General features: G+C 42.9%; 1 protein-coding gene across 1 annotated transcript; it reads left to right on the top strand.

Moving 5' to 3' along the window:
* The first annotated feature begins 1738 nt into the window (after positions 1 to 1738).
* Positions 1739 to 23062, top strand: col1a1a (collagen, type I, alpha 1a). The gene is made up of 49 exons (XM_059347989.1): positions 1739 to 2067; positions 4042 to 4233; positions 4681 to 4703; positions 5033 to 5068; positions 6410 to 6502; positions 8791 to 8859; positions 8964 to 9008; positions 9965 to 10018; positions 10110 to 10163; positions 10253 to 10306; positions 10407 to 10460; positions 10553 to 10606; positions 11461 to 11505; positions 11624 to 11677; positions 11772 to 11816; positions 11964 to 12017; positions 12645 to 12743; positions 12887 to 12931; positions 13128 to 13226; positions 13572 to 13625; positions 13727 to 13834; positions 14443 to 14496; positions 14596 to 14694; positions 14784 to 14837; positions 14935 to 15033; positions 15175 to 15228; positions 15322 to 15375; positions 15495 to 15602; positions 15695 to 15739; positions 16345 to 16443; positions 16565 to 16672; positions 16806 to 16967; positions 17067 to 17120; positions 17228 to 17335; positions 17462 to 17515; positions 17636 to 17689; positions 17782 to 17943; positions 18088 to 18195; positions 18887 to 18994; positions 19093 to 19146; positions 20131 to 20238; positions 20406 to 20459; positions 20563 to 20670; positions 20757 to 20810; positions 20952 to 21059; positions 21165 to 21444; positions 21557 to 21747; positions 21868 to 22110; positions 22356 to 23062. Exons 1-49 carry the CDS (start codon positions 1986 to 1988, stop codon positions 22500 to 22502), a joined length of 4344 nt encoding a protein of 1447 aa, XP_059203972.1. The 5' UTR covers positions 1739 to 1985; the 3' UTR covers positions 22503 to 23062.
* Positions 23063 to 23668: the final 606 nt, after the last annotated feature.

Genomic DNA, 23668 nt, shown 5'->3' with positions numbered 1-23668 from the left:
TCAAACTGTTGTAGTAGCAGCAGTCATCCTGACACAGCTCCTGGTTATTTTGGTCGCAGTTGCTGATGCAAATAAATGGCGGAAAGACAATTTGTTGGTATCTAAACTGGCGCGTCTTGTGCACATTACCCAAATAAACAAATGATCCATATATACGGTCAAACTTACACAAGTAACGCAAAGTGAAAATCCTCTTCATGTTTGGTGTGAATACAGCATAAATGCTGCAGTAATCAGCTGAAAGTTTGAATCTGCTTCCAAGGCCAGAACTACAGGCCCATCTCGGATCAGGTCCCATGACAAAGGGGGGTAGCTCACATGCCGCTATTGATCAGATCTCTTTTATGAACAGTCAACAACCAGCATAACTGTGTTCTCCTACAGACACTCGCTGTTGATGAGTCAATGAGTCTGAGTGTCTGAATTACAATCCTATGACACTTTAGGGAAAAATCCACTACCACACTGATTTTTAACAAGTTCTGGGAGTCATTTAGTGAGTGTTGTGGTAGATGGAGTATCTTAAAGGGACTCCAGCAATTTAGTATTGCATTTAGATCCAGTTGGTTTACTCAGTAGACAGATTTTTTTTAAGAATGGTTAAAACTGTAGCAGCAGAAGCTAATATAGCCCCAACTTCCAGTCCCTAGTATGGGTAAAGCTGCTTAAAGGCTTCATCCTACAATTCCCATAATGCAACTTGATAGCATCTTTTCATTAGACCCTCCATGTCTGATAAATACCTTCTTCTTTCAAACTCCAATCAAGTTTGTACTGATGGAAATATGGTGTTCATTTGATGCCATGCCATTATCACAACTTCCCATTCCACAGAAGTGATCTTTCTCTAACCCGATCAAAGTGATTTTTGCACCTCAAGCTAACATTTGTTTGACTCCTTGACTGGACTCCAGTGTGCATTTTTGTCTGACCATATATGTATGAGTCAGACCAATATGATGTCAGCACGAGCAGTCCATCTCAATTTCTCTACAAACAAATTTAACAAACTATATAGACAAGTTATAACTTATAAAACTGTCTCTAGTTTTGGTTTTGGTGCTGAAGTTGTAACATGATGACTATCCTTAACATGAGAAAAATACATTTAAAGTCATATGAACAATGCAAACAATAAGGTGTTAAAGGGGTCAAACTTGCACACTGATAAGAACTGTATTAGCAACAGAAAAAAGCAGCTCAGCTAAACCTACAAATGAAACTGAACACTTCTCAGCCTGCAGCCATGCTCAGCACACGTCAACACTTTGGAAACAACAGTGAGAAATCTACAACCAAGAAGTAAAATAGGAAAAGGTTTAACTTTACTACCCTACAACACACCAAAACTGGACTAAAACTGTAATATTCTGAGAAATCACTTTGTTAACTAAACCTAAGACTGAAGCCAAACTCCCACAAGAAGTGTAATATCCAACTGAAATCAAAGTGAATCAGGAAGTAGACCAGAACCAGAAATAAAATCTAGATTAACCCGTGGCTGCTGGAGGAGGAGATCCTCCTCCGACCCTCCGATGCTCTTCAGGATCAGGTTTCCTCCTGCTCGGCCCCCCCTTCCTCCTCTGATCCAAACTCCAACCCTTCTGTAGAATTATGGAAGGAGGGACCTGCTGTTTTTTCTCCTTCTTTTCTCTCTTTTCTTCTGTTTTTTTTCTTTCTTTGAAGGAGGGGTCCATTCTTGTCTTCCCTAAACGTGAGCGGCAGCAGTAGGGTAATGAGGGTGCGTCCCCAGTCGGTCCAGTCCCCAGCACCTCCCAGTTCTTCAGGCTCCCATATAAAAACCCTGGTGGAAAGTGAGTGTAGGCAGTAGGGAGTTTTCTGCTGGGGTCAGGAGGATTGTGAACAGACAAGCGGACCCTGCCCCAAACACCCGTGTATGAGTGGAGTGTAGCAGGAAGAGAAAACATCCCCAACTTTTTTCCTCTCTTGCCTCAAAGAGTCTACATGTCTAGTGGCATCTAGACATGTTCAGCTTTGTGGATTTGCGGCTTGCGCTGCTGCTCAGCGCAGCAGTGCTCTTGGTCAGAGCACAGGGCGAGGACGACCGTAAGTTTCATCACTGTTTACTGGAGCTTCTCAACCCTTTTTTTTCTTTTTTTTTTTCTTTTTAAATGGTTTTGGAAAATGGATTCTCTCTTCATGGGTGGACGGCTGCTGAAACCTTAGACAGAGAAGAGAATCAAGGAAAAAGTTTAAACAAGAAATAAGAACTTTGATGTGTGCTGCTCCTTTGTCTATACACAGAGAGATGGATAGCTAGACAGATAGGTAGATGAGCTTGTGCAGCTTGTGGTTTAAACAGTACAGGGTGTGCGTAATGCATTGGGCATCCCAAGAAGGCCCCTCTCTCTCTCCTTGTCTCTGTCTCTCTATCCCCACCTCCCCCATGCATGCAGAGCGAGTTGCTGCAGGTTTTCCAGGCTTTCCTCCAGGGAAGGCTTTGTAATGGAGCAGAAATGCATGTTTTTGTTTCAGTTTGAAACCCTCAAAAATCTGTAAGAAAAACATCAACTTTTTCTGACTTGAAAACCTTAATCTTCCCTTGGCATTTTATCAGTTTTACATCCTGTGCCCCCAGGTTGATCTCAGCCTGGAATAGTGGTAAACTCTACAGTTTGGGATGTAAGACTTGAGGGTAAATATGGCCTCTTTAACGCCATCAGAAGGGAAAATTCCCCTGCTACCGCAGATAGGGAAAGCTTTCCACAGGCCTGATTGATGTGGCAGAGGAAGTCACTGCCTGGAGCCAAGTATTGAGTTGGCCAGGTAAGCGAGAGTGAGAGAGAAGGCAGGCATAGTCTTGTCTGCTGGAAACATTTGACCTCTATAGGCTGAGCAAGCTTCCATTTAATGCAAAAAGAGAGCTGGGGTCAGCGAGGGGGACGAAGGCCTCTGTTGGTGTTTAGACACAAACTTTTTCCTCCTTTAAGAAGACAAAGAAAATCAGCTCAGCTCTGGAAACAAGAACCGGAGTTGAAATTCAATTTTTCCAGATGTTCCTGTCGTCTGGAAAGGACTCAGCTGCCTGTGTGTTTGTCTATGTGAAGCAGATGTGCTTTGACCCTCTGAACGGTCTTCCAGCGCCACCTAGAGGCTTCACTCCGCACCTGCAGACACATCTGGCCGCCACGTCCCCCACACCGCCTCTTTTTTCCCCTCCTCCTCCTCTTCTTCTTCTTTCCACTCTTTTTTTTTTTTTGTTTCCTCTAATTGCAAACACATGCGGACTGTTTCCACCAGCTGCTGCCAAGCCGACAGTCTCAGCAGCAGCGCTGCTTTTCCCCTCTGAGCTCAGCACTTTGGCACGCTGGGAGATTTATAAGCCCTAAATGGAGCCCCAGTTTGGGTTCAGTTTTGCTGAGAAATCCACAGCAGCAGCAGTGATGCAACTCAAGTCGGAAAATGTGACTTTTAGTCAGAGCAGCGGATCAGCTTTTACTGTTGTTAAAGGGAATTGAAATCACTCAGAGACGCGTTTGGCCCATGCGTAACAGCGTCTTCCGTGCGTAAAGCTGATGTGACCTGCATCCAGACGCAGCACGCGGTGCCCTCTCTGTCACCTCAGACTGGCCTCTTTCGGGTCAGATTCTCAGGCCACCAGATCGTGTCCAAACCTAACACAACACTCCTGCTTGTGTTTTGTTTCATGTTACTGCCCTAACATTTTCCTCTGTTTGTGTTCATAGCGTTTATGTTAAATCCTTTAAAGTATTTTCTCAACGTTTATTTACTGCCAATAGTCTGTATAGATCATTTAAAATACATGTATGCATTATTATTATTATTATTTATTCATGTATGTTAATTATATTCTAATTTCACTTTTAGGTAATGTGATATGGGTATTTTACAAAATAATCACATTTATTTAAAAAAGAAAATTAAAGCTGGACAGTTATATGTTGGGGTTTTATAGTGCTGCTATATACAGCTTGTATATAGTTCAATTTGGGGGGGTTTTTTTCGTTTCCAATTCTGTGTTGGTATCTCACCTGTGTCTCCGTGTGTCGCCCCCCTCAGGCTCGGGCGGAAGTTGCACCTTGGACGGCCAGGTGTTTGCGGACCGGGATGTGTGGAAGCCGGAGCCATGCCAGATCTGTGTGTGCGACAGCGGCACGGTGATGTGCGATGAGGTCATCTGCGAGGACACAACTGACTGCCCCAACCCTATCATCCCCCACGACGAGTGCTGCCCCATCTGCCCCGACGACGGTATTATACCTAATTATTATTATTATTATTATTATTATTATTATTATTTTTACAATTTCTCCTTTTGGTTTAATTTCATCTGCATTGATTATTTTTATTCTATTTACTCTTTTTCATTTTTATTTCCAAATCCAAAACATTCAGACACTTCCAGTCTTGCTATCACACCTTCCCTTCCCTCACCTCTTTCACAGGTCTCCAACATGACTAAACATGTCTGCCCATTTACTATTGCACGCACACACACACACACACACACACACACACACACTCCTGCTGGAAGACATTCTGCCCTTTTATGCTAAATTCACGATTTTCAGGAGTCCATTTAATGGATTTAATGCTACGTATTTTTACCTCTACATTCATTAGGAAGCATTATTGTAAAAATCATTATTTGTGTATAATGTTTTGCATATTCCAACCTTGTGTCATCTGTCTCTGCAGGCTTCCAGGAGCCTCAGGTTGAGGTAAATATTGACTATTTCATCAATTTAATGACAGTTCTAAATTGGAAATAAGATATTTGTGATATAAGTGAAGCAGAAAGATGGTTTGATGTATCTACTGATTATTAATGGATTATGACTTTATAATAAAGTAGAAGGTGATCATTTGTTCACTAAATGTATAGATGTTGCTTATTGCTCTGTAATATAAGCAGTTCGTTGATTGATCGTTGTCTGTGATACATCACTTTATTGAATAGATCATTGATCTTGGACATAACAATCATATGATTTATTTTTTATCATTCACTGTACTGAGAAGTATCTTCTTTTGTTTTCCTTGCTCACAGGGACCCAAGGGAGCTCGCGGACCTAAGGGAGACAGGGTAGGTTCACACTCTCTTCCTCTGATGTTTCACTTTTTAATCTCTTGATTTCTGGTCACCATGTGGTGCGTTTGCAGTCTGCCCATGTGTTTATGATGTAGCTAAACTGACAGACACGTCATGAGTTTTCATTCAGGCACATGTGGAAACAGGATCTTTAAACCCAGTCCAGTATTAAAAAATCTTATGAAACATGAAAAGTGTGAAAAGTAAGAACCGAATGATGAATGATGAATTACTATGTAAACAGTAGACGCTCAAAATGACCTCAGGTCTTGGTACTTATTGGCAAATGGTATCATATTTAGTGATGGATTATGTATTTAAAAACATTTTTGCAAAGTAATCAAAGCTTTCAGATACATGGAAGTCCCAGAAATTAGCAATACAAAAGTAAATGCCACATAGAGTTAGTCACTGTGTCTTGTTTCTAGAAGTCAGAAGCAACAGAGTAAATTGAAGCCAAGAAATTTGCTTTAACCGGGTTCAGTGTTTACTCAGAAGTGAAAAGATGATTGACTGAAAACATGCTGAGGTCAGGTTGATACACGCAGACTGACAGTGGAAAAGTGCTTGGTTGAAGGAAAGTCAGTGAGGACAAGAGATTTTAAATATTCAGTAAGAAATATTCAACTAAAAATGAATGCATTCTAAAAATATTTGAGTTATGGGGAAAAAACTGTTTGGGTTTACTTTTGCCATGGTGATGTTACTTTAATCCAAATCAATGGGATCTCAAATTTAAATGTATTCATTTTTTTTTTTTTTTACAGATATTTATGCTGATGTGGCAATTTAATTAAACGTTTTTGTCATGATGAGATTTTTGGAGTTTAGTCAGCTGACAAGTTGGATCTGAACCTTTGAAAACACTTTTTACTCTGACAGATCAGCTCATCTTTTATTTCATATTAAGATATTTTCATATTCTTATCGGATTGAGTTTTCACTAGTGATTATTGTAATGTTTTCATGTAAATATTTTATGTAGAATCCATTGCGATCATATATTTTGAGTTTAAAATGCTACTTTTCACAACACTTACCTAGTTCCTGTATCCTGATGATGTCACATATTACATGACCACTACTTGTCCATTCCTGGTTGGTCACATGGTCAGTCTCATAGGGGAGCAAACTGCACCTCCTCCAGGTTTAATGCTGCTTTCATCACTATAGGGAGCCTGCAAGGACACACATAGGAAATAATGTGATTGGAGGTTGAACAAATCCAACAGTGGATGTTATGTAAGCATTCAGGTGACCCTCCTATTCTGGTTCCAGAGCCTGACCCCTTCTAATTTTCTTTCTTTCTCTATCTCTTGTGTGTCACATCTACAGGGTCCTGCTGGTCCCGCTGGAAACGATGGTATCCCCGGCCAGCCTGGTCTGCCTGGACCTCCCGGCCCCCCTGGACCCCCTGGCCTCGGTGGAGTAAGTTGTAGATTTTTATTTAATTTTTTGTATTGGTGCAAATTGACCAGTTCTAAGCCTGGGAAGAGAGTTGGAAACAAAAGTCACATGACTTATGCATGTAGCTGTTTTGCTGGACAGAAGTGTAGCATCACATAAACCTGCTAATGTCAGTAACTGCAACTTCTTCTTCTATGGTGGTCAGATAAACACATAAAAAAACTGCCAAAACAATCATTAGTCTAAATAAAGTTTTGCTCTTTTCAGCTCCCCAATGTCCCACTATCCACATTTCCTTTTCTTTCCTGTTAATTGTTGGATTGCATTCTAACACCCACCTCAGTGCTTCTGTTAGAAAAGTGACAGATCCCCAAATGACAGTTTTTACAGCCTAAACGCTTTTCATTGATGTGATGGTTTCTCACAAATCAAAGTTGGGCTTAAAATTGGAGTTTGGCCTTAAGTTTGGGGTCATAAGGTCACAAGTTCATTAGAGCAGCCTAGATGCTCAGGAAGGGAAAGCAGAGATGTTCTGGATCCATCAGCTGACTAGTTTATTGTAAAGTGAACAAATTTACTTCTAATAATACAGTATATATATATATAATATATAATATATATTCCCCAGAGACTTATTTTATTAAATATGTGCATACTAAACTAACATTCCCAAAGCCTCACAGTCTAATTTAGCATTCTACGGATTGGACTTCCATCCTAATTTAGCATACAAAATGTACATTCCTTCTGATTCTCATTGTAGTTTAGGATGCTGAGCTAGCATTCCCAGGCTAATCTTGCATTCCTGTGTAGAATTTATCATTAATTTGTATGCTAATAAACTAGGCAAAGATAACATCACACATGTATTATCCCAGTTGACCAAGCTAATGTAAAAGCTATCACTAACATGTTTCTTTACCACATATAGCTAGAAGTATCATTATCTCATTTGCATGCTATGATTCTGTCAACCATTGGCTTCCATCTTAATTTGGCATACTAGACTAACATTCCCACTAAATCTCATTATAGATTATGATACTAACATTCCCAGCCTAATTTAGCATTCCAGTGTAGAATTTATCATTAACTAACATGCTAATTGACATGGCTAAAATAACATTAAATATGTCCCAGGTTAATTGATCATGCTAAAGTAGAAGACACCATTGACTAACATGCTTTTTTAATTTTTTATCACAAATAGCTAATAGTAGGCCACTACAATCTGATTTCGCATGCTGTGATTTATTCAACCATCGATCTTCAAACCTTATCTAGTGTCTCCACTGACTCGTTTTAGTTCAGGATTCTGAGCTATAAATCCTGATTTTGTGATTTTTCTTGCTAATGTAAATGCTATTATTGACAAAAATATGTATTAATATAGCTAATAGTATCACAATCTTTAGCATGCTGTGATTCAGTTAACCATTGACTTCCTTCCTAATTTTGTATTTTTATGTAGAATTTATCATTCACTCACATCTTACTTTGGGCTAAAATAATAGGATTTACCATCACAGTGTAGTTTGTCTAGTTTAGTTTGTATAGAATTTACCACTAAATTAAGAATGTTATGTTTCAATTTGCTATTGACTTCCATTCTTATATTAGCATACCAACTGACCACAATTTGTCAACAAAATAGACCTACATTCTAATTGACAACAATGTGTCACAAAGTTGCTTGTGTGGTCAGATAACAGCAGTAGTCGAACATTCAAAAACACTTCATTGAGTTCAAATCCTACATCAGCAACCTTATGATTGATGAGGTCAAAGGTCAGGGGATAATCCTGGCAGATAGAGAAGTGAATGGAGCGAACTGAAACTGAGCCATACAGGAGGAAACAGGAGACAGAGCTGGACAATTATACAGTTGTCAGAAAACAGCTGCAGTTGTGGATCTGTTTTTCTTGCTTCTGCATTAATCTCAATTTTGAGGATTTAATTAAGACATAATTGACAATGTTTTGGCTGGGATTTCCCAAAATGTATCATCACATTTTGACGGATCTTTTTTTTAATTTGTATTATTATTATTATTATATAAGCTCCCATGTTCATAGAAGTCTTTGATATTTATACTTATATTCGAAAAATGTGTCTTGAGCTTGTTATGAAAATGTATGAAAAATGTATCAAAATGCATTTTTTTAAATAGTCAGCATAAAACAACAAAGAAAGGGCATTTTATTCATGTCATGGAAGGTTTAAACTTAATTTACATACAATTTTACAGACAATATGTCCCCTGAGAGAGGGATTGGAATATTTATATCTGTTTTTGGTTTGTTTTTCAGAACTTCTCCCCTCAGATGTCTGGTGGCTACGATGATAAATCACCCTCCATGCCTGTGCCTGGACCCATGGTAGGTCACAGTCACACACACACACACACATACATACACACACTATCATTTTACTGTCAAACATCATGATGCAATATCTGACCTTGCCTCTGTTTGACTGACAGGGCCCAATGGGACCCCGTGGACCTCCTGGATCTCCTGGTGCTAGCGTAAGTATACCACTTCCTTCTTCCCCAACTTAAAATCTTTTAAAGCTGAAGATGGGAGGATAAAGTAGGAGGGCAGTGACATTATGGTATCACCATGACATCACTACCTTCTCCTTGGTCCCCAATTGGCTTATAGCCAGTGCTGAACACTATCACACTCCTTTTCTTCACTGCACTGTAGTTAATTTCCAAATGAAAACTAAAGAAGCTGAGCTGAAAAGAAAACACAACTAGCTTAACTAGCCTCCAGCTAAAGTTTGTACAGTTTGTACAATGGCTGTTTGGGATACAATGGCCTGCCCTCCCTTACACTGCCTCTGATTGGCTTACAGTTAAATTCTTAGCCTAACATTAACAAATCTCTCTCCTCACGCATCAAATGGCGTTCATGTGATGAGTTGAGGAGGTTAGATAGGTGGTCGTGTTTGAGATGCAGTATTTTGAAGGCACTTGCTTGCATTATCCTCCATGCTTCTCGCTAACATACCAGCACCAGGAAGGTTCATTAAAACCTATAAGCTGTGTTAGCTTTGAGCTTCTTAGATTCACCACAATAACCAGTCATTTCCAATTAATGTCTTGAGGCTGGATCAAACTTGCACCTGGAGTGATCAACGCAGCAGATTTCATCACATCTGCGAATGTAGTTAAAGCTAGCCAGGACTTACTCCAAATATACACAAATGTCCTGCCATGTAAGGAGAGAGATATATACACAAATGTCCTGCCATGTAAGGAGAGAGATAGTGTGTAGGAATTTTCCTCATAACCACATTTAAAATACTGTTCCCACCCAAGTGCAGCAGCCATAAAACAAAGATATCCCAATGACTCACAGACATGCATGTGTTGTTATTGCAATAACTTGACAACAGGGTGGATTTAAACCTACTAGAGAGTGGTCTCAACACATTTTATGTAGTAGTGATGGTGTTTGTGTGTGTCTCCACTTGCAGGGACCCCAAGGATTCACTGGCCCACCTGGTGAGCCTGGTGAGGCTGGACCTGCTGTGAGTATTAGAAAAACAGAAACAGAAACAAACTTACATTGCACCTTGTTAGTCTATCATCATTCTCACCTTGAGTGTGTTCTCTCTGCAGGGTGCCATGGGTCCCCGTGGCGCCGCCGGCCCCCCTGGAAAGAACGGAGAGGATGTAAGTTGACTGGATCTGTACATATTCACAATCAGTTTCTCAGTTCAGAGTAAAGGATGACATAATCCATCCCCTTCTCTTTCTCTCAGGGTGAGTCTGGCAAACCCGGTCGCAACGGTGAGCGTGGTCCTTCCGGCCCACAGGTAAGCTAGATGGCCGGGTAATTCTTAGTGATGTAATGTTAAATTAAAACACAGAGCTGTGATAATTAATTTTGTCTCCTATCTAATTTCTTTCCCTCAGGGAGCTCGTGGTTTCCCAGGAACCCCTGGCCTGCCCGGCATCAAGGGACACAGAGTGAGTCAGAGCTAACATCTCGCTCAACAAATCAACACTATAGCATCTCTAGGCACTGTTGACTTCAACTGTGTGTCTCTCTTTCTCTGTAGGGATTCAGTGGTCTGGATGGTGCTAAGGGAGATAATGGCCCCGCTGGACCCAAGGTGACTGCCTCTCTTTTTTATCTTGCTTCTTCAGGCTTTTTCTTAGTGTAGAAAAAAAATAATGTACATTTTAAACCCACAAATGGGTAATAGCATCGCTAATAACAATGATGTTTTTAGGAGCAGTGAGAGAACATGTAGTAAAAATAGTAGTCATAATGTTTATTTGGTACTCCAGTGAGTTGAATTATGCTTTCATAGTTGATCACTAGCAACTAATGACTTATCTTGACTTTTACTCTCTAAAATTGGCTAAAACTAGCTCCTACATTTCCCATAATGCAACCAGTTGCATCTTTTCTTTAGACCTGCCCTGCCTGGTAATTGACTATGTCATGCACACTCTACACACCTAGTTCCTAATAGCCTACAGGATTTCTGTTGTAAATATGTAGTCTTTCAAGCCCAAGTTAGTATGACTTTAGTATGATTTGTCACAGTTCTGTTACTAACAGCAGAAATAGTTGCAGATATAATGTTAGTTATTGGCAAGTACCAGTCACATTGGCTTGTTATTGGCTAGCAGCAGCCATATTGGCTTGTTATTAGCTGGTAGCAGCCATATTGGCTTGTTATTCGCTGGTAGCAGCTATATTTGATAGCTATTCAGGGTATGCCTGCTAGCAATTGGCTAGTGGCATCTATGTTGGTGAGTTATTGGAGGTACATTGGCTATTTTTTGCCTAGTAGCAGCCATATTGGCTAGTAATTGAAAGTATCTTGGCTTGTTTTTGGCTAGGAGCAGCCAACTTGGCTAGCTATTGGAGGTAGCAGCTATATTGGCTAGCTGCATTGATATTGACAAATGATGGTGAAGTTTTCTTATCACCTCACCTGCCTATGTTTTTATTTAGGGAGAGTCTGGAGCCCCCGGTGAGAATGGAACTCCTGGTGCTATGGTGAGTAAAAACAGTCCCCCATCTCTGCTATGTCATTGCTATTTTGGATTTTTCTTCTCTTCAGATTGATGCTAAATCAAAGGGTATTGCTAACTGACTCTTTGTTTCTCTGCCTCAGGGACCTCGTGGTCTGCCTGGTGAGAGAGGCCGTGCTGGTGCTTCTGGAGCTGCTGTGAGTCTACATACACGACCATGCAAATACTGCAATCGATAATTTAATCGGTCAATGGAAAGATCAACCAATCATGTTTGTCTTTGTTCTGCAGGGAGCTCGTGGTAACGATGGTGCTGCTGGTGCTGCCGGACCTCCCGTAAGTCTTTCATTCTCAGATAGTAACCACTAAGAACACATTTTTCTCCCTATAAAATCAATCAAAATATTTTTCTGTATTAGCTGTGGTGGCACTGGCCAGATAGATCTGCTACATTTGTCTGAATCTCTTATTGTTTCCACCCAGGGTCCCACTGGCCCCGCTGGACCTCCTGGATTCCCCGGTGGCCCTGGAGCCAAGGTACGACAACATCCAACATGATACACACCAATATTGTGTCATTGTAGTGTCATTGTACTGAGTTATTGTACCAGCCATTATACAGTTACTTATCTTAATGTATGTGACCTTTACATTTAATCTTTAAACAGAGATCACATGGGGTGAGGGTCATACAAGGTCATTCAAGTTGCATGGGAATTTTTTGCCATATCCCAATTCAATATCCGTACTAAGTCTAAGCAAGTTTATATATGTAGTAGTGTGTGAAAAGTGACAGAATAAGCTACATTATGAATATCAAATGTGCTTTTGTTGAGTGTGCAGTTGATTCACACTATTGGCACTATTGACAGTAGCCCACACGTATTGAATTTCCCCCCCAAAAAAATTTACTTTGTGTTTGTTGAGTTATGTTTTATATGAAGATTAGAATGTAGTAATAAGGTATAATATTACTGTGTAGCGCAGATTTGTGACACAGCTTTAGTATAAGATCATAGTGTACAGCAAAGCTAACAAATGCTCTTTAAAACACAATGCTTTAACTAAGACATAGTAACCCCAAAACACAATCCTTCCTCTCCATATTTTGCCTTTTGTTTTAAATATGATTATTTGACTGTTATTTCTTTCCTCTCTCCCCAGGGTGACGCTGGAGCTCAGGGTGCTCGTGGAGGCGAGGGACCCGCTGGAGCCCGTGGTGAGCCCGGTAACCCCGGACCTGCTGGCCCATCTGGACCTGCTGTAAGTACAAAGAGTAACCCTCTATGAAGGACTGTAACAGTCCAAGATGATATCACATTTATGATTATCTAATTGTATCATCGTTCCTCAGAATTTTCTGGCCTCTGGTTAATGAAAATCTCTTCCCTTCTTTTTCATCCCAGGGAAACCCTGGAACTGATGGAGCTGCCGGACCTAAGGGAACCCCTGTGAGTATCTCTCTTAACACATTTATTTCATAAACATGTCAGGGTTGGGGGTTTGAAACCCTCTCTGGCTCAGTAATGTGCAAGGCACTGATAAAGCATCCGAGGCTGGTGTTTCATAGTAACAGTAGCCTCAGAGGCTCATTACTGGCAGTGCAGCATGATGTGACTGTTTGTTGCTATGTGCTGCCCCCTGCAGGGTGCTGCTGGAGTTGCCGGAGCTCCCGGTTTCCCCGGACCCCGTGGACCCTCCGGACCTCAGGGTGCTGCTGGTGCTGCTGGACCCAAGGGTAACACTGTGAGTAAAACTCTCTAAAAACCAAAAATTTTACCTTTTCTAGGATTTGTAATTATTAAAAATGTGGTCCAAACATAGTGAAGTAAATATAGTATAATTAAGTTCAACGTAAAAATGTATTACTTTCGTTTCCTAGCAGTTTTTTTGTTTGTTATTGACAGATTGACAACTATTTCTGTTGTCTTTTGTATGCTTTTTTGTTGTTTCTTTATTTTTGTGCTGGTGAGATCTATCTCAGTTATTATTTTTATGCCATGTGTTTGTCTATTTATTTAGATGATGCAAATTTTTGTCGTTGAATTGGACATGATTGTTTATGTTTGCTTATGTGCTTGTTTCCCTCAGGGTGAGGTTGGTGCCCCAGGAGCCAAGGGAGAGGCCGGTGCCAAGGGAGAGGCTGTAAGTTGCAGTTCAACAGATTCAGCCTGGAGCATAATTCTGTATACACAAACTTATGAATGCACATTCCATCTCTTATGCCATCGGTGTGTGTTCTTCAGGGTGCTCCAGGAGTTCAAGGACCCGCTGGACCTTCTGGTGAGGAGGGCAAGAGAGGAGCCAGAGGAGAGCCTGGTGCTGGAGGAGCTCGTGGAGCCCCCGGAGAGAGAGTATGCATCTACCCAAATTTAAATATTAGTCTGTATACTATAATCTTTTTTAATTAAAAGTATAATGCCAAAGAGGTGTGATAGAGGTGCCCTCTGGTGGCGTCTTGTTAAGTCAAAGAGAAACAGCATGAAATCGCAAAATTAGCATTTTGGGGCAGCTATTTTACATTAACTGAAAAATCAAAACACTAATGAAGTAAAAGATCAAAATATAGCCTACTCATATAACACAAGTATACATAATGTAGGCCACAAATGAAATAGACATGCTTATGGCTCATCAGGACCATAAATGAACTGTTGAGGGCCCCTGCAGGCCAGTAAGTATAACTGCAGGAACAGAGCATCATTTTCAAATGTTTGGAAATTGATACTGATATATCTTACATGCACCAACCAACAAAAAAAATTGAAACATAGAATTGATATAAAAAATATTTCTTGTTTCAAGGTATTTTTGGCAATCTCGTGTTATTTTGATTATTTTATAGCTTATTTTTGTTTTATTTACATAATGTCCAACTTGTAATAATGCATCCATGTCTAGATGTAACAGTATTAGCTGCTGCCCATTGAGGTAACCAAGATGTGCTTGATTCTATCTACAGGGTGCCCCTGGTGGTCGTGGTTTCCCTGGCTCTGATGGCCCTTCTGGACCCAAAGTGAGTAAAACGCACACACGCACACACACACACACACACACACACACACACACACTGAGATACAATAGTAATTATTTGCCTTTCTCCCTCTTTTCATAGGGTGCCACTGGTGAGCGTGGTGCCCCCGGTGCTGTTGGACCTAAAGGTGCCACTGGTGAGCCTGGCCGCACTGGTGAGGGTGGTCTGCCCGGAGCTAAGGTGAGGCACTCTACCATCTGTCCATTACATGACTGTCAGGTACATAATTTATCCAATGCCCTCTTCTGACATCTGACCTCTGTTTGTAGGGTATGACTGGTAGCCCTGGCAGTCCTGGAGCTGATGGCAAGACCGGACCTGCTGTAAGTTCATGTTCAGTATAGTACAGTTGATCCTAATCTCATAAAAACACAGACATTTTTTTATTTAAATTGATCCGTAATCAATCCTTCCTACCAGGGAGCCACTGGACAAGATGGTCGCCCCGGACCCCCTGGCCCCGTTGGAGCTAGAGGCCAGCCCGGAGTCATGGGATTCCCCGGACCCAAGGGAGCTGCTGTGAGTACTGTCTCTCAGCTTCTACACATATCATAACATGATGATTTCTGAATATTTCAGTCAGTAGATGACTGAGAAGTAGGCTACTTAAAATTGGTCTACACATCTTTGGTAATCATGCTTTTCTCCTCCTGTCTGTAGGGTGAGGGTGGAAAGCCTGGCGAGAGAGGAGTGATGGGACCCACTGGCCCCGTTGTAAGTTGTCTACACTATGCTCCACCTTGAACCTACTGTAATGCTTTTAAGCTTGAGGCTGTGTGTCTGAAAGCCTGCCATTTTTCTAACCAGGGTGCCCCCGGAAAGGACGGTGACGTTGGTGCTCAGGGCCCCAGTGGACCTGCTGTAAGTAAACCAACAACAAAATACATACATACAAAACTAGACTGATACCAATTCATACCCATATAGTGCCCTTAAATCTGGTCATTAGCCCTAACAGTCCTTCTCTTGCTCCCCCTCAGGGACCTGCTGGTGAGAGAGGTGAGCAGGGAGCTGCCGGAGGACCTGGATTCCAGGGACTTCCAGGACCCCAGGGTGCCGTTGGTGAGAGTGGCAAGCCCGGAGAGCAGGTACTGGCTGAATTATGATTGATTAAGATGCCTGATTAAATTGGTAGTGTCTAGTAAATTAAAACATGTATTGCCTCTCTCTCTCTATCTAGGGTGTGCCCGGTGAGGCTGGAGCCCCAGGACCCGCTGGAGCTAGAGTAAGTCACCTATCATCATCATATTCATAATTACTCAGCAGTCTGCTCCCAGCAGCACCCATTAAAGGGGACATGTCATGAAAAGCTCACCTTTTCAGTGCTTGTACAGATACGTTTGAGTATCTGGAGTACCTACCAACCCAGTCAGTTTTTGTGCACTGCCTAGATCAGAACACAAGAGATTTAACAAGCTATTTAGATTTGGCTCCCCTTGCTATGTCACATACAGGCTCAGTAGAATATACTGCTAATGATATATGGAAGATCATTGGAGAGTTCACCAACGAGGCTACAAAGTGTTAAAAAAGCTATGTGTTGTTGCTGTAAGATGTCACATTGATGTTAATGCTAACAGGTTACAGCTAGCTGATAACAAGCTAATGCTAAAGGGGTGGTTGTGAGCTATGCAGATAGCTCATTCCAAGCTTACATTTAAAACAAAAACAAACAGCTCAATTATGACCACCTGAGGAAAGACTCTATTTTAGCAGCTTTAGCACGTTTCCGAAATGTGGTCCACAGTCAGACGGATCGCCATGATTACTTAATCCACTCTGAGACTTTTAAACTCAACTTACTAACTCTCTGCCACCCTTTCCTCTCAGGGCGACAGAGGATTCCCTGGTGAGCGTGGTGCCCCTGGTGCTCTTGGACCCGCTGGTGCCCGTGGATCCCCCGGATCTGCTGGAAACGAAGGTGCTAAGGTAAACCCCAGGAGATGTGGAAGAAGAAAAAAACTTGTGAAGACTGCCTTTGAAGTTGCCATTAATTTGTTGGTTAACTTCTCTTGCTCTTATTCTCTTCCCCTTTTCTCTTCTTCCTCAGGGAGATGCTGGAGCCCCCGGTAACCCCGGTGCCCAGGGTCCTCCTGGACTGCAGGGAATGCCCGGTGAGCGCGGTGCTGCTGGCCTTCCAGGACTGAGGGGAGACAGAGTAAGTTGCCACAACAATATTCCTCCCAATATTCCCAGTATATATGATTGGGTCTAACCAGTCACTAAAAGTGAGAAGCATTACTCAAACAACATCCTCCACAGACACCTCACTCTTTACTTTATTAACCCAGGGTGACCAAGGAGCCAAGGGTGCTGATGGCGCTGGTGGTAAGGATGGCCCCCGTGGTTTGACTGGACCAATTGGTCTTCCCGGACCCGGTGGAGCCCAGGGAGACAAGGGAGAACCTGGCGCTGCCGGACCTGTTGGACCTGCTGGAGCTCGTGGAGCCCCTGTAAGTACCTGTCTGTCTGTCCTTAACATAAATGTAGCTCATAGGCCTGCTTGAATCTTGAAACCTTGAATGACTCTTCCTTCTCATCCTCTCCCTCAGGGTGAGCGTGGAGAGTCTGGCGCACCCGGACCCGCTGGATTCGCCGGACCCCCTGTAAGTCACTTCTTTATGAATGTCCTGGCTGCTCTCACCTTTAGCTTGAAGCTTCAACACAGAATGTACTGAGTGTCTCTCTCCGTCCATCATCATTTCCACCACAGGGTGCTGATGGACAGCCTGGTGCTAAGGGAGAGGCTGGAGATAATGGTGCTAAGGGAGATGCTGGTGTCCCAGGACCCGCTGGAGCCACTGGTGCCCCTGGACCTCAGGTTTGGAAACTCATACACTGCAACTTATTATAGAAAATCCCATACTTTAGAGTCAGCATGACGCGTTGAGACTTCATTGCATGGTTGTTCTTCAATGTCAACTGGTAATATGTTGTGTCCTTTCAGGGTCCCCTTGGAAACACTGGCCCTAAGGGAGCTCGCGGTGCTGCTGGACCTCCTGTAAGTCACATCTCTTCTTCTACTTTGTCCATTCATCGTTTTTTGTTTATTGTTTGTACTGATGTGATACAGCTATGTTTCCAGCCTCAGTCCACTAATGGACTCTCTCCCTCTCCCTAGGGTGCTACTGGCTTCCCTGGTGCTGCTGGCAGAGTTGGACCTCCCGGCCCCTCTGTAAGTTCTACTCTCATGTTGTTAGCACTTGTTCCTGTTGCAGAGCTCAACGTCCTGGATGGTATTCAGCAATGTTGTATCCCCCCAAACAGGGCAACTCTGGACCTGCCGGACCCCCTGGACCCGCTGGCAAAGAAGGACTCAAGGGAAACCGTGGTGAGACTGGACCTGCTGGTCGCCCTGGTGAGATGGGTGCTGCTGGACCTCCAGGACCTGCTGGAGAGAAGGGTAGCCCTGGCGGTGATGGTGCTACCGTAAGTTCAACCTTCAGAACAAACCAGAACCACTTCCATCTCAATTGATCACAGACCAAAATGATGCCTCTCTAGTAGTAGCTGCTGCCCTACACATTGATGTCTAACCACTTTCTCTATGCCACTCTCTGTCGCCCCCTGCAGGGAAGCGCTGGTCTGCCTGGACCTCAGGGTATTGCTGGATCTCGTGGTATTGTTGGTCTGCCAGGACAGAGAGGAGAGAGAGGTTTCCCTGGTATGCCCGGACCTAGCGTAAGTTCTGATTGTTACACTAGAAACTGTACAAAACTACAAACAGCACATTAGATCTGAGGAAACCCAAAGCAATATAAGTCAATATGATGTTCAGAATCAGATATGACTCCAGATCCATAAATATTAAGTGATAAAAAAAACACTTTAGAGGATGTGACAATAGAAACAAAACTATGGGAATGACTGGGAAATATCATTAAACTCATCAGCAGAAATGCAAACCGATAAGCTCAGATATTAAAATTATTTACTAAACCTATAATGCAGAAAATGGTATCATCATTACCAAAATTTGGGTTTCTAGATGCCTGAAAAGCAATAGCAAATGTGCAATAAATAATGTATAATATTTCTAAATATGCTTAAAGAAATGTAATTGTTTAAGAATGCAACTTACTAAGTACCTTTACAAAGTCATATCTGTGCAAAATGTGTGCACAATTCACATAGAAAAGGTCTATTTTCATTCCATTAAAAATAATCACTATATTGGCTGCCATATTTGTATTTTTTCCACTCTATAGTATCAGTCTCAAAAATCCCATATTGGACAGACCCTACTTTAAATGAGTACAAAGCAGCTTGAATTAGGATTTCACTGACTTGATGTCTCCTGATAAACTTTAGTCAATTAGAAAAGTAACTGAGGTTGTTCCAAGAGGACTGACTTTGGCTGTGTCACCAACAGGGTGAGGTTGGAAAGCCTGGATCTTCTGGCCCCGGCGGTGAGCGTGGACCTCCCGGACCCATGGGACCCCCTGGACTGGCTGGTCCCTCTGGCGAGGCTGGACGTGAGGTATGAAGAAACCTGTACACTAACTTACTGTCTAACTTATTTGGATAGTGGTGTAGGTTTTTCTCAATCAGTTAACCTGCTTTGTGTTTGCATTTTAGGGAAGCCCCGGTAATGAGGGATCTGCTGGTCGCGATGGAGCTGCTGGACCCAAGGTGAGTCCAAATGACATCATCATTAAGTCACCAGCATCAGAGAGGAAATTTTCTCTCAGTCAAAGCGAACAGGTTGCTGTGCTATGTTTCCAAATGACAAAGAACTACAGTCAACTTCGTTTGGAACTCCAGCCTCTTCTACTATAATCAGCTACAGAGGAATCCACTAAGTTGACCTGAAATAAGAAATCACTAAAGCAGCCTGCAAGGTCATTTAGCAAACAACATGGCAACTACAGTTGCTTCTGCTAGTAATGCCGGACTCAGCATCAACTTTAATATTTAAAATTAGCTAGCTGAAAAGCTGCCATTATCACCTGAAATCAGTCAGGTTTGAAAAAATTCTGTTTACATTACAGAATAGGTTGACCAAATCCCAGTAAACCACATTTGGGACAAACTGTACGTTTGTGTGGGGACATGTAAGCGATGATGAGAGGCAGTCTTAAATTTGTTTATTTGCTAGCTTACTAGCACAGTCTGTCACTTGTGAGATAGGGAGTGCATGGGGAAACTATTAGATTAGTTTAGCACGAGGACTGGAATGAGGAAAAGCTGTTAGCATAGCATAGCACAAAAATTGAAAGCTGAGGTAAAGTGTAGGTATTGCATAGCACAAAAATTGAAAGATGGGGGGAAACTGTTAGCATAGCATAGCATAGCCCAAATACTAGACGCATGGTGAAACTGCTTGCATGGTTTAGCACAAAGATGGTAAGCATAGCAATCTGTTACCATAGCTTAGCACAAAGACTATAGAATCCTTCCACTGATTGCACCCAGTTAAGTCGTTTTCAAATACAGGACATTATCTCAATATGTGGGAAGTGGGACAAGGGATAAAACTGTGGGACATCTGGTCAATCTATGCAGTGGTGTTGGTAGTGTGTGGTATAGTCTAGACAATGGCTATTTAAACAAAAAAAACTAAAATACACAAGGTTGAAGCTGGTCAAATAAAATTATTTTGTGTTTGCGTTTCAGGGAGACCGTGGAGAGAGCGGCCCTGCTGGAGCCCCTGGTGCCCCTGGACCCTCTGGTGCCCCCGGACCCGTTGGCCCCGCTGGAAAGAACGGTGACCGTGGAGAGACTGTGAGTCACAAAACCGTTTTTCAATTCAGTTACTGCCTTTTTATTAAAATACCTTTAGGATATACTTCAGCACATGTTAACGAAAATTAGCCATTGAGTGCCACTGTGGATGGATTGTGTTTCACTGCAACCTGCCTCTACATCAAACTGACCTTTGTATGTTTCAGGGACCCGCTGGCGCTCATGGACCTGCTGGCCCTGCTGGACCTCGTGGCCCTGCTGTAAGTAACAACATCAGCACCTTTAATGTACCGCTAAAATAGATGCAACGGCATGCAAATGAAGGCAAAACAACGCTCTTTATTCCCTTCTTCCTGCTAACAGGGAGCTGCTGGACTTCGTGGCGACAAGGGAGAAACTGGAGAGGCTGGAGAGAGAGGCATGAAGGGACACAGAGGATTCACTGGCATGCAGGGACCTCCTGGCCCATCCGTACGTCACTTCACACATACATCTACAGATGTAGAACACATGCAGTAGGCACACTTTATTTCTAACTTCTTGTTTGGAACCCATAGGGATCTTCTGGAGAACAGGGACCTGCTGGTTCTGCTGGACCCGCTGGACCTAGAGTGAGTTAATGCACCACACGATCTTCAAGTGCTTGGAGCAGTTTTACATGTTTTGCATTTTAATATTTGGTGTTTTTCATGTCTTTTAACGTGTTTAAAGGAACTTTGACATTCAGGGTTTCTCCTTTATGCTGTTTGCAGGGCCCAGCTGGATCTGCTGGAGCTGCTGGTAAGGACGGTATGACTGGCCTGCCCGGACCCACTGGACCTCCTGGACCTCGTGGTCGCTCTGGAGAGATGGGACCTGCTGTAAGTCTCGCTGTCTGACTACCCAATCGTTCATCTGTGTATTTACTTAACAAAGTAATGGCCAGCAAATAAACAACTTCTTCTTATCCCCTTCTTGTTTCTCAGGGTCCTCCCGGACCTCCTGGACCTGCTGGAGCACCTGGTGCCCCAGGCGGCGGTTTCGACCTCGGCTTCATTTCCCAGCCACAGGAGAAGGGCCCCGATCCCTTCCGCATGTACCGTGCTGATGACGCTAACGTTCTCCGCGACCGTGACCTGGAGGTGGACAGCACCCTGAAGAGCCTGAGCCAGCAGATCGAGCAGATCCGCAGCCCCGACGGTACCCGCAAGAACCCTGCAAGAACCTGCCGTGACCTCAAGATGTGCCACCCTGACTGGAAGAGCGGTAGGTTTTTGTGCTACAGGGTAGAAGCAAAGGGATTGGAGAGTCCATCTAGAAGACAAATAGCATGCTGGAGTGCCAATTTTTACTGACCTTTTCCTCTGAACTCTTCCAGGAGAGTACTGGATCGACCCTGACCAGGGCTGCACTCAGGATGCCATCAAGGTGTACTGCAACATGGAGACTGGAGAGACTTGCGTTACCCCAACTCAGCCTGAGGTCGCCAAGAAGAACTGGTACATGAGCAAGAACATCAAGGAGAAGAAGCACGTCTGGTACGGAGAGGCTATGACCGACGGCTTCCAGGTAAACATGCCAAACGGAGCACTTTCTCAATCCTTGGTCCAAATCCATTCCAACCTGCCATCCCTACGCTGCCCTCCCTGTTCAGTCAGTAACTTCCCCCCTCTACTCTCTCCTTTACAGTTCGAGTATGGCAGCGAGGGCTCTCTTCCCGAGGATGTCAACATCCAGCTGACCTTCCTGCGTCTCATGTCCACTGAGGCATCCCAGAACATCACCTACCACTGCAAGAACAGCGTCGCCTACATGGACGCCACCGTTGGCAACCTGAAGAAGGCTCTGCTCCTCCAGGGCTCCAACGAGATCGAGATCAGAGCCGAGGGCAACAGCCGCTTCACCTACAGTGTCCTGGAAGATGGATGCACGGTGAGGAAACTTTACTGGCATTCCGATCACACTGACAGCTGAATAAGCTAAACTAGACCTGCAAAAGTTATAACTAGCCAGTAGCAAGGAGTCCAAGGTCACAATTCAATGTGCACTGGTATTGGTTTGATTTAGGTAGCAAAGACATGATGAAGTACATCAGACACCAAACAGGCAAAATTGTAGAAATGTGCAATTTTAAATGTTGACACTAACTCTTATTTCTTCTTGTCCTTTCCCTCCAGTCACACACCGGTACATGGGGCAAGACAGTCATCGACTACAAGACAACGAAAACATCTCGCCTGCCCATCATTGATATCGCTCCTATGGACGTTGGTGCTGCAGACCAAGAGTTTGGCCTTGAAGTTGGACCCGTCTGTTTCTTGTAAAAAGAGAAATCTGGACTTGAAATTGTTGTTGTGTGAGTGTGTGTGTGTTTTATTTTTTTCTAGCAGTCATCTCTCTCTAAAAAAAACCCAACAAAATGCAATTTTTCTGAAAAATCTGACCCCTCGCTCCTGATTCTACGATTTTTTCATTCGGCCATTGTTCCGATGGTCCACTTTGCCTAAAACCTGCACTTCAACAAGATGGCGGCGATGTGGCGGAGTCTGCATCGTCGCGTTTGGGACCACTACTTTTTTTGTTTCTGACTCTTGTTTTTTTTTTGTTTTTTTTTACCATCACCAACACCAAGGATCCTCTAGAGAAGACATTTTGTTTCACTGGCAACAAGAAAATAATATATGCTTCTGTAAAGTGTAAAAATTTACTTCCCCTCTTCAACCAACCAAACCAGGCCTCTCTGGAGTTTACAGAAACACACACAGGTGACTTTTGTATTTTTATACACCACTGTGGTGAGAGGAATGAAAGGACAGTCCCAACAGACAGAACCCAATTGCTTTGTACCACGTTTCAGGTGTTGATGAATAAACGGTGAAACTGACAGCCATGTTTGTCTCTGTTGTTCTGCCCCGTCCACCTGTCCCAGACAACACTGACAAGTCCCTCCTCCTCATCCGCTGATTTTGTAGCTGATGTGTTTGTTGTTGTGGTTGCTTTCTTGTTTGTTCCTTTCTGTTTCTCCCTTTTTTTTTTTTGAAAGAAAAGTCACATTAAAACCACCAGCAGAGAAACATGGGTTTAAACCTCTTTTTTTGAAAGAAAAAAATCATATGGCTACCTCAGAAAAGCAAGGATTACCAGCTGTAAAAAAAGAAGAAAAAAAAAGAAAAGGGCCCAGTGTTTGTGAAGTGAAGCCTGCAGTGGCAGTCGGTGGGGTAGTCAAGGTTTACTAACACTTTAGCAGAAGCAGAAACAGCTAAAACTGAAGGTGCTATTCTTTCTTTGAGGTCTCCTGGCTGTCCAGTGTGGCTATACTGTTGTGCAGTGTTAAGGCTGCTCTGGCGTGGCAGGGCCTTCTTGGTGCTAAAATGAAACCATAGTTTTTATTCTTGGTGTCCAGAATGACACAGACTTCTTCTAAATGTCCAGCCACGGTTGTGCTGGCACTCACACTTGAGTGGATCCGCATCTTTTCTCACACTTTTTT

The sequence above is a fragment of the Centropristis striata genome, chromosome 13 (assembly GCF_030273125.1).
Source record: "Centropristis striata isolate RG_2023a ecotype Rhode Island chromosome 13, C.striata_1.0, whole genome shotgun sequence".
NCBI lineage: Eukaryota > Metazoa > Chordata > Actinopteri > Perciformes > Serranidae > Centropristis > Centropristis striata.
The sequence above is the reverse complement of the archived record's forward strand: the minus strand, read 5'-3'. Positions and strand labels throughout refer to the sequence as shown.